The sequence below is a fragment of the Photinus pyralis genome, unplaced genomic scaffold (assembly GCF_008802855.1).
Source record: "Photinus pyralis isolate 1611_PpyrPB1 unplaced genomic scaffold, Ppyr1.3 Ppyr1.4_LG3b, whole genome shotgun sequence".
NCBI lineage: Eukaryota > Metazoa > Arthropoda > Insecta > Coleoptera > Lampyridae > Photinus > Photinus pyralis.
This window is the reverse complement of record NW_022170510.1, coordinates 19,122,557-19,133,907: the sequence shown is the minus strand read 5'-3', so window position 1 is coordinate 19,133,907 and position 11,351 is coordinate 19,122,557. Positions and strand designations below refer to the sequence as shown.

The window sequence follows — 11,351 nt, the reverse complement described above, 5'->3', positions numbered from 1 at the left end:
AGCACAGCACAAGAGATACCTGATGTGGAGTAACCCCCAAAATTTACAGGGAAAGGTAGCTATTTGTACCTATATATTTCACCAAAGAACTGAGATACATGGAGTTAATGAATTGTTTGAGATTTTACAATGCAACTCGGCGGAATGCATTTGTAAACGGCCTATTAATTATATGGCCAGTTTTGGTATTCGGAGAGAAATTTTTTAGTAAAGTAGAATCTCTTACGCATCGCTCCTTGTTGCGCGAACGCTGTTGACTATCCTTCCCTCTCCGTCTCACTCGCGACTCCCGACTCGGCGAGGTCGGTAGGTTTTTACTTAAATGACCGTAACTTTTTTATTATGAAAAATTCACGGTAATCTTATAGAAAATAAAATAATCACAATGCTTTGGAGCATCGAATGAGCTATAAATATTGGAAATCGATATCGTGAAATAAAAAGTTATGAGAGTTCAAAGTGCGCACTTTTCATCTGCTACACGAATTTTGGAAGTTGATGGTCATTTTTCTAAAAACTGTCCATAACAAGGTAGGTAAATTGAATGCTTTAGATTCTGCTATAAATGTACTTTCATTTTACAAAAGGAATTATTGATGTATATCGCTTAGTTGCTGAGAAAATAAATACTTTCGGTGGTCTAGTCGCGCGCGCGAAAATGAGTAAAGTTCAACTTTAGCGGCCTATAACTTTTGTCAGGACCACGGGAAAATGTCGTAAAGCGAGATTCTGAAGGTTCAAACATTTCTGAACAAAATGGTGTGGGTCCCAATTCTTTCTACTCCGAAAAAATTTTTTGAACGATTTCGCGGCTCTCTCCGCTGCACTATATAGCGAGCAGGTCCGCTAGATCAGTTTCGGCTGGCACCTTTATCAGGATCTCTAGCGAAATAAATAATAAACTACGTTTCTGATATCTAACAAATATTTCTCTATCTACAATGATCATTGTAAGGGGTCTCTCATAATAAGTCAGTTTTCCCAAAGCAAATGAAGTGTGTATTGAAGAGGAGTAAAATTTATCGTGAAAGGTGCTAGAACGAAGCAACTACAACTGAGCGCCATTCTACCCTTATCATCTTATCATCTAGGCCCTCTCCCTTGCAAATTGCTCTGCAAAAAGGTTACCTCAACCACCAATGGCATGGAACTAGATTCGGTACATTGAGAAGTCACAATCAATAGAGTGCCTCCTTATTTTGTCGATCCAAAGCATTACTCCTGTTCCAGTATACCATGAAGTGTATTCCAGTTCGTTGAGCTTAATTTACCACAACAAAATCAACCTGGGTAATTATCACTTAGGTAATAAAGATGCCAGTGATGCGACGATCGTTCACAAATCTATAGTTACTAAAACGTGCCTAATTTACTCACACGGTCATCAGTCCTTTTGCAGTCTCCATTTTCAGCCTGGATTATTGATTATTGTTCTTAACACAACGACAGCAAATGAATTTAAGTCACTAAATCCAAGATAAATCACTTTCGAAAGTTTCACTTTAAAACAATTTTAAATAAACTGTTTCCGTCACATGGAATCCAATTTGAAAATTTTTATAAAGCAATATAGTCGTGAACTACCATTTTAATGTCATCCGACAACTGCGCACCACTTGTCCCCATCTTACTGTTATGATGGTTTCTCGCAATTTTCTCTACTGCAATTGTCGAATTTTTACAGCACTTTAAATAAATGCAGCGAATCCTCTAAGTTGACGAGCTTTTTATGCTTCCCTGTCAAAACTTTTGTTTATCTTGGTTGGAAAAAATAAAAATCGCACCAATATTTGAAAAGGGAAATACAAACGTTCACTTAGTCATGACGTCTAAAACTTATAGAAGCGGGTTATGTATTCTATTTTAAAAGCATCCCCTTTAATTTGGCCCTAATACTCATAGAAGTTTCAAAGTTTCTGAATATTATAAAACTTGCTGCATTTAAAATTGAAGTAGTTATCTAAAGCTAATGGTAAACTTCAATAACGGTTCGCGTCGTTATTATGTCATTTCTTGAAAACTTCCTTGGAAATAAGCCTTTTTTGCTAATGAGAAGGGGTTAACACACTTAAAATGCACATTATTATTCATATAATCATATTTGCAACAGACTACGTCGATGTATTTCTACCATTAGTTGGAAAATCTAGGACAACTAACCCATCAAAACGATTTCTCATTTGGCGCAGACATCAGTAAGTGCCATTTGAGTAGTGACATTGTAAGATAAGCTAATGTGAAATGCCGCAGGATGCACAGCAGATCGTTTCCCTCGAGTTCGGCAATGCTCTAAGTACGGCAAGATGTTTGTTAAGGATTAAGTTAGATAGGGTTTGTGGTCCTGTCAGCCAAATTAGTACGGATTAACATAAACGCGCGTTAAACTATAATTTTCTGTTAAACAAATTCCTAACCGAGTATTAATAGTTAAATTAGATGGAATTTTTATTTTGTCAACGAAGCCGGTGATTAATTATGTATTTTAGGCGGAAATTCTCAGTCCCGGAAGTCAGTATTGATGGCTGTGTTCTACTTCCGGCAGCCAAAGTGCTACCTACTAAAGCCATATTTGTGATATGTAGACTGCTCGCTAAACAAAACAAGGGACATGGGTATAATAAATTAATAAATCGTATAAATTAGTCTGTCTTCCGATTAATACAAAAATTTTGTTCATTGCGAAAGTGTTGCGCAAGTAATTTATGGTTTTCCAAATGTCTACATTGTTTAATGAATGGGTTTCAATCTCACGGTAGCAACAGCTTTCGTGCTTATTTATTTGTTAAGTTTGTGGGTAAACTAATTAGGTTTGCAGTTCTGCTGATGGGTAAAAAGATTGAATTAGAAAGATTTAGTCGTTTGTGTAACGTAAGCCTCGAATTATATTTTAATGTTATTAGTAATTTTACGGCTCTTCACTGAAATTTACATAAATGCGTTTGGAGGTAATCCGATTATCACACCTGTTAACTCCGTTAGTCAACGCGGTTCATTATTTACACACGATCCGCTCATACAAAGATTTAAAACTAATGCATAATCAGAGAGGATTGAACTACCGTCTCAACAAAGTAAGTTTTCAATAACAAAAAAATCCTCATGAAACCCCCGCCCCGCCCTATTCCTCTGAACCCAACCACATTTTTACTTGGAAGTACTGTAGCGAGTCAGATGATAAATACCTCGGTAAATACCTACAATGATTAATTTTTTTTATTTATTAGATAGCATATTCTACGGTACTTGCTACTTGCACCAGCTCTACAGCTAAACCGGACTGTTCAAACCGGCCGCAACAATATCACCGACACTCCATCTTTTGGGCTAGATTTGATTGGATTTGTACGTCATTTTATGTTTCTGAGAGGCCGGATGTAGTGAGGTATACTAACTTCTGTTTCGTTGACTAATCCCTTAACTTTCGGGGTACTACGGGCGCATAGATAAGTGGCAGTACTCAGGACTGAACACAAAATCAACTTTGAAGGCTTAATTGCCCACTAACAGCTGAAATGATTTACAGGACCAAAGTTAAAACTTAATCCAGTCCTTACCAACAGCTGCAGTTAACTACTTACAACTACCCTAAACCAGCACAAATGTCTTTGATATACTCCAATGTAAGTTCACTGTTCAAGATATAATGATTACATTTAATTTTATATAAAGGAAATAATTATTCCTTTCGGCTAAATTTAATGTAATTTGCCATAGTTTCTCGCATAATTGAACAAACGTAATTACATTTAACAAAATAATGGACGTTAACCGGGCGCAATATTATTACAAATTCGATTCAGTTAATCAACCATAAATGAAAAGAAATTACCTTTTTCTACGAAAGTGATGAAAGTCTTGTTTTCTGAGAAAAAAGTAGCCTTTGAAAGTAGGGTTTTGTCGCTCTAGTGTGGAAAAATTTTTCCACACTTATTTTCCACACTCTTAAGTAAAAACAAAGATACCTTTTTTTTATTTTAATGCCACAATTTACAATTACAGCTACTTCTGGCTAGTAATATTTAAATTAATGGTAAATGATGAACAGTTACTTATATTAACACCTGGAAGTAACGAATTTGACACAGAGCATTTAGAAGTTATTAATGTAGATGTGGACGCTGTCGAAGATGTGCAACTTGCAAGGATCATCTGGTTGACATGTCGAAGGTGTGCAAGGATCATTTGATTGACAAGCATTACCAATTATTTTGTTACATACTTCTAATTTGCCTTGAAGAGAACCTTCTATGTATCCTTCCGCTACCGTCGACGACCGCCAGCCCCCATGACGTTTAAGACTCAAAAGGTCTGCTCCAGCATTAGCAAGTAGCGTTGCGGAGGTACGCCGAAAACAATGACCCGTAAAACTAGAAGCATTTGGCAATTTCAGGTAACTCGCAATTTTCTTAGGAATTGCTCCAAATGTATTAATACCCACAGGTTGTACGGTACATTTTCCCATTTTATAATTTAAAAAAAGTCGCGAAGTTTGAGCATTTTGAGGACGAAGCGCTTTATATTTCTGGTACAAGTGTATCCAATTCTCTTTTCCCTCCGTAACAGAAAAAGTTCTTGGAACATGCGTTTTGGAGTCTGGAATCGTTACGAGTAAAAACGTATCTTCGCCTTGGATATCGTTCACCGTCATTTTCGTCAACTCCTCTCGACGACAAGCCCCAGCAACTCCTAATATTAGAGCAACCTACAAATAAATTTCATTATTTGTGTGACATAACAAATGTATAGACATGAAAAAATAGTAGGTAAGTATAGGTGCTTACTTTCATCATTAAAAATGTTTCATCGGGTGCTTCCTCTAAAAACGTACTGATTTGTTGCCTCGTAAAAGTCAGCGATTTTTTCGGCTTGTGACCAACAGATTTACGTTTCAAAAACGATTGTAACTTGGCATACTTGGAAATGTCGACGTTGTCTTGCAAAATCAACATACTTTTCAACATGGAATACATTGACCACAGTGTCGATGATTTCAATTTTCCAGATTTTTCGACAAAATAGGCAAGCAACACGGTTTCTGTATACCGCTTGACTTGTTTCATTTTACACCAATTAAAAAACCTCTCTCGTTCTTTTTCGTACCGATTTCTCGATTTTTCAGGCAAAAGCTCAGGCATAATTGATTCCGCCATTGCAGCAACCTCAGGCGGAGTGCACATAACTTCATCGCCGCTCTCACTTTCTTCATGAACACTCATTTTCAGCTTTTAAATTCTTGTTTTACTGAAGAAATTGCTTCGTACAAAACTACATGCAAAATTACTAACCTGCTTTTTTATAAACAACTCGTTGGTAACTAAGACAACGTAGCGGCGTCACGAAGACTTGATTTTATATTTTTACAGATAAACACGAGAATCGTACTACGACTTGATTTATACAGAAATTGTTGTTTTAACATTTTGATATAAAATTTTTCTCTAAATCTTTAAATTCGAGAACTTTCGTAGAAAAAATAGTATGTAATACACTTGCGGAAAGGATTATTGAAAAACTTGTATGATTGGAGCACTCGCTAACGCTCGTGCTCCAACTTTCATACGCGTTTTTCAATAAAGCCCTTTCCGCACTTGTATTACAATATACTATTACATTCGAACTTTGTTAACAGTATACATTTCTGTACTATAACTTTATTCTACCGAAATTATTGATTGTCCAAAACAAACAATATCTTTACTATTTTTTCTACGATTGCGTACTATAAATCATCTACACCCTGTAATGGGTAGGTCGTAATGATATTTCGACAGTTCTTTTTGTGATATGATATCCGCCTAATAACCAAATGTACAATGGGACGGGTACGCACATTATTGATAGCGATTGTCTAAAAACGACTACGAATTTGTTCTCATTTCCATAATTATAATCTTGTTAAAGCTAAGGATTCTCTGGCTCACTTCAGTATATCTTCAATGCACTTGCACTTGCTTTCTTTTTTTATGGACTTATAGTACAGTTGAACGTGTGGAAATAATATTCATTTATGGCTCCGAAAATCGCTCATCTTGTAGAACAGCTAGAACGTTTAATGAGAGACATCCCGGGAAAAGTGCAATTTGGATTAGTTTTCTATTTCCTGCGCCCAAACGTAGTGATTAATTTACTTAAATTGAACAGTAGGTATCCGACGTGGTGAATCTTTAATAAATAACAGAAAAGCGTCAGCGTTATCAATAATTGTGGCTGGAGAGCTATACCATAGACCAAATATTTGGTCTATGGCTATACCCATAATTCATATAATATCATGCAATTGTATAGAAGTGCATACCGTAACAATAAATGCAGGCAGAAGCCACTCGAAAATGACTTTTCGGTTACTGAATTTAGTGGAAAATAATCTCAATCGTTTTTGACTTAATAGCATTCTGCTCGAGTGTCGCACCATGAAAGATGGCATTCGTAACGTAGCTCTTCAGGGATTGATTAATATTGAAATATTAATCTAGTAAGTTATCCAAACGTAAATTCGTTATAAATAATAATAGACGATCGTTTCGAGGAAGAATTATGCACGTATTAATGTTCAATATGACTCATCGGATACATTAGAGATTAAAGGGTTAGTATTCTATTCAACATTCACTTTTATATGTATTTCAAAACGTTGATATCACTTCGAAATTCGGAAATGTAATTCGGGATATATCCTCTCGTAAGTATTATCATGGAAAGTGTGTTGATATACATATACGCAAATTTCAATCGAAAAAGTCAACATGGGAATGTAAACATTGTGGTGGAATAGATGAATCGAATGCAAAGAAATCGTGTTCAGCGGAAATTGTAAAAAGACGATAGATAAATGTGAAAATACATGTAGCATAACTGCAAAGATGTTAGTGCGAAAATACTAAGTTATGCGCATCAATTACGACCAACTTGTCAAACCTTAATATAACACAACATGCGGGTTTTAGTTGCATCAGTGATATAGTTTCACTTTTGATTTGAATTATTCAGAGCTTACTCCAAATATTTCTATATCAAACAGGGGACTGTTGAAAATGAAAAGAAATACTTCCAAGCTCAGCTTAGTGAAAGTGTAACCAAAACAAGTGGTAAATCCGTATACTACCACGAATGGAGGAAGCTTTTCGTTAAATACCAACTTTTAATGCGAGGGTTTGTACTAGCGTAACCGATATTAGCGATATTAAATTGAATTTTAAGTAAAAAGTAACGTGTAGGTAAAGAGTTCTTCAAACCGGCGAAAATCTGTTCATAAACTAATACGAGGGTTGTCCAGAAAGTAACAGACGTTTTGAAATAGAAAATTGTAAAATTGTGAAGAATAGTATATTAAGATACAAGTGTATAATCAAGTCTTTAAGGCTCGCGCAACGAGTTTAACGTTGCAAGTGCTTTAAAGACCAAGTATACACATGTATCTTATAGTATTTTTTTATTATACCTGCAGTATAATTTAAAAATAGGAAATACAATGAAATCATATTGACGTTATACCCGAATGCATGTCCAATTAAGTGGGATGGGTGTTCGTAATTTCACGATTGCCATGGAAATGTCACTCTTGACGTTTGCTTATAAAAATCATCGTCTTTGTGAATAAAACGATTTGCGTTGAAAAAGGGAATACACCGCTTGTTGTAAAACCTAAACAAACGTTGGTAGGTGTAAAATCCAAATCCAGTAAAGCCTATTATAAAGAATATGAAAAGTTGTTTCCATGAATGAACAGGAAGTTACTTACGAATAAAGTCGTAACGTAAATGCATCGATAATGATGGCATATATGAAGCAAATGTCAAAGGTATTTAAATCTTCTATCATTTGATGCATTCATTCAAAACTTCAAACAATGCTGCGATTAAAAAGTGGAACAGATTTGGAAGCATACCCTAAATTACACGCGTTTGTGAAAGCTTCAACCAAAGGATAGGTACAAGTCAAAGAAATGTTCTGCATTTACAGAAAGCGACCTAAGATGATTTTTTATTTCAGCCCCAGATGACAGTTTCAAAAATCATACTTGAAGTATCGTTACTTAGCAACTTTAAAGTACGTGTGTTGTAAAGGCCTTTTTGCGCACGCATTTGAGTGTTAAAACGGAGATTGTGATTCAGGTATAATATCTCATTTAAGTTAAAAATTGACGTGCTCGAGGATTTGTTAAAAAAACGTTTATAAAAGATTTATTGCGATAGTTCCAGACTTTGCATTCGCACTGTATACTCGTATGACGTAGGTTATCATATATTTGTCAATAAAACTAAATAGATAAACCATTATTGATTACAACGGCAAGTTTAAACCAAATAAATAAATCATTTTAAAATAAATATGTAACAAATATGTAATAACTATGTAATAGCTACTGACGACATGCTTGAACACGTACATAAGCAGTGACAAAGTATTTTTTATTATACCTGAATCACAATCTCCGTTTTAAACACTCAAATGCGTGCGAAAAAGGGCCTTTAAAACACACGTGCTTTAAAGTTGCTAAGTAACGATACTTCAAGTATGACTTTTGAAACTGTCATCTGGATGAAATAAAAAATCCTCTTAGGTCGCTTTCTGTAAATGCAGAACATTTCTTTGGCTTTTGTACCTATCCTTTGGTTGAAGCTTTCACAAACGCGCGTAATTTAGGTATGCTTCCAAATCTGTTCCACTTTTTAATCGCAGCATTGCTTTAAAGTTTTGAATGAATGCACCAAAATATAGAAGATTTAAATACCTTTGACATTTCCTTCATATATGCCAGCATTATGGATGCATTTAAGACTGATTCGTAAGTAACTTCCTATTCATCCATGGAAACAACTTTTCATATTCTTTATAATAGGCTTTACTGGAGTTGGATTTTACACCTACCAACGTTTGTTTAGATTTTACAACAATCGATTTAATGGACGGTGTATTATCTTTTTCAACGGAAATCGTTTAATTCACAAAGACGATGATTTTTATAAGCAAACGTCAAGTGACATTTCCATGGCAATCGTGAAATTACGAACACCCAGCCCACTTAATTAGACATGTATTCGAGTATAACGTCAATATGACTTCATTGTATTTCCTATTTTTAGATTATACTGCAGGTATAATAAAAAATACTATAAGATACACGTGTATAATTGGTCTTTAAAGTACTTGCAACGTTAACGGCACTCCGCTTTGCGTCGTGCCCTTAAACTCGTTGCGCGTGCTTTAAAGACTTGATTATACACTTGTATCTTAATATACTATTTTAGAATATTTCGCCAATATACCAATAAAATTCATATTCGTTGTGGTACGATTTAACTGCAGTCATTTGTGATGTGAAGGCAAATTGCTTACAACCAAAGACAGAGTTACAGTTCGTATTATAACAAATGGTAGATACTGACACAAACAAACATTAAAGAATCGTTACCAATAAAAAGACCTAATCCTCCAATTTTAGCACACCTGGTGCTTACTAAGAACAAGTACCTAAAAGCGCCATATGTTCTGAAAACTTTCTCAGATCATGCAAGTAGGTGTAAAGAAAAGAGCAATAAGATAAATTTTAAACATGAGAGACAATCATCCATTAATTTATAAATGGGTTACCCACATCAATGAATAATTTCATTTCGTATATTTAAGGGACATTCGTTTATCATCCCATCAGAATGGAAACACTTAGAGCAGGATGCAGAAAATTTATTATGAATTTGGTAAAATATTTCGGCATTCCTCAGGTAGCTACTTCCGCAGTCTTTGCAATTCATTCGTTTCTCTTTCGTGAAATTCCAAGCATTATTTGGCGTGCCCTAACATAATCCTTATATGGCAACTTAGGTATTAAGTACCGATATATTTCATTTTATGTCTTACTAACCTATCATAGTACATTTTATATCTGTGATACGCGGGCATAAAGTACCACTTTATGCCCTAGGGCATTAAGTATCACCATAGTAACTCATTTATACTTAATGACAAAACAAACAAATATTTGCAGGTCATTGAAAATTAGAAACGTCAATTATTAATTGGCAATACCTACTAAATCACAAGATTGGCCTTATTTCGTATAGTTTCTGGAACTTCTTGCTCATTCACGATGAATTGAATTATTTAAAATGACGTTTGACGTTTGGATGGTTTCAATCACATTAACAAATTTGAACCACGCATACTCGATCAAACGTAATGAATTATTTTGTAAACGAATTTTGACGAAGAAAACTATTTGTAAAACATAAAATTGTGTATGTACCACGGGCATAAACTGATGTTTATACTCTCGGGCGACTAAAAAGCTCTCGGGCCATAGGCCCTCGAGCTTTTTAACTCGTCGCCCTCGAGAATATAAACATCACTATTATGCCCTTAATACATAAATAACTATTATAACGGATATTTATTATAATCTACTAGGTAGAATACACCAAGGACTACTTGCCGTACATCTTAAGATGTTGGCAATTAAAGTTTACGGAGTATAGGCAATTAATAAAGTTTTATACTACTAACCTGAGATTTTTATTATTAAACCACACACAGAAATTTAACCAAATTATTATTACTAACTAACCACTAATTAACCTAATATTTATCCAGATTGCAGTTGTGGTTTGTGAAGTCTGGAGAAGGATAAAAAGGCTAACTAATTAACTTGAGTCAATCCCCTTGTTAAAAAGAGAAGAGTATTCAAGTCATTGCAACTTATTGGTCGAAGTGTAAGTAACTGTATTCTCTTATTAGCTATCTATGAAATTTTCTTCTATTCCTATTTAGTCATTTTGTCGACTTTGGCCTATATCTTATATTATATTTATAACGTGAACGTTACAAATAACCTATTGCTCCTGTTAGGTGATAAAAGTTAGGTATATTCCACTCCTTACTTTGTATTTTTGACGTACTTCACCTATTAGATGACAATTTACCACAATCAAAGTTTGTTACATCCTAATAAAAGTTTATTTCACCAATATATCACCAATACCTTATGTAATATATTCACTTTCACCTATTCAACATAAACATTACGTGATTTCCACCTACTTTGGTCGAATTTCTTTTGCCTCAGGTTGCCGACACCTAAATTATTAGCTGGAGTGTGTTACGTTTTTTTCACACCAATTTTAATTCTTACGCTCCCTTTGTAAACCAGTTTAAGAATGTAACTTATTCCTATAGTAAATTTGTTATTACCCTAGTTCCACTAAAGGCCATCCAAGTGTTGCAGATGTCTTATTACAATGGTTCTTTGTTTTGCTGCCCGAGGTCGTGCAGAGGTTTTCTTAATTCTTTTAGGCGCACACATTTCCTTGTACAAAAAAAACAGATTCAACAATTACTGTAAGAAGAACGGACACGCC

The 11,351-nt window shown here is 34.8% G+C and overlaps 1 protein-coding gene across 1 annotated transcript; it reads right to left on the bottom strand.

Moving 5' to 3' along the window:
- Window positions 1–4,090: 4,090 nt before the first annotated feature.
- Window positions 4,091–5,216, bottom strand: LOC116166402. The gene is made up of 2 exons (XM_031481357.1): window positions 4,782–5,216; window positions 4,091–4,702 (listed from the first exon to the last, which is right to left on the bottom strand). Exons 1-2 carry the CDS (start codon window positions 5,214–5,216, stop codon window positions 4,091–4,093), a joined length of 1,047 nt encoding a protein of 348 aa, XP_031337217.1.
- Between the last annotated feature and the right edge of the window lie 6,135 nt (window positions 5,217–11,351).

Coding starts and splice junctions, on each gene's coding strand:
- LOC116166402 (XM_031481357.1), bottom strand. CDS start 5,216: ATGAGTGTTCATGAAGAAAGTGAGAGCGGCGATGAAGTTATGTGCACT. Junction 4,703..4,781: donor AAACATTTTTAATGATGAAA/GTAAGCACCTAT, acceptor ATTTATTTGTAG/GTTGCTCTAATATTAGGAGT.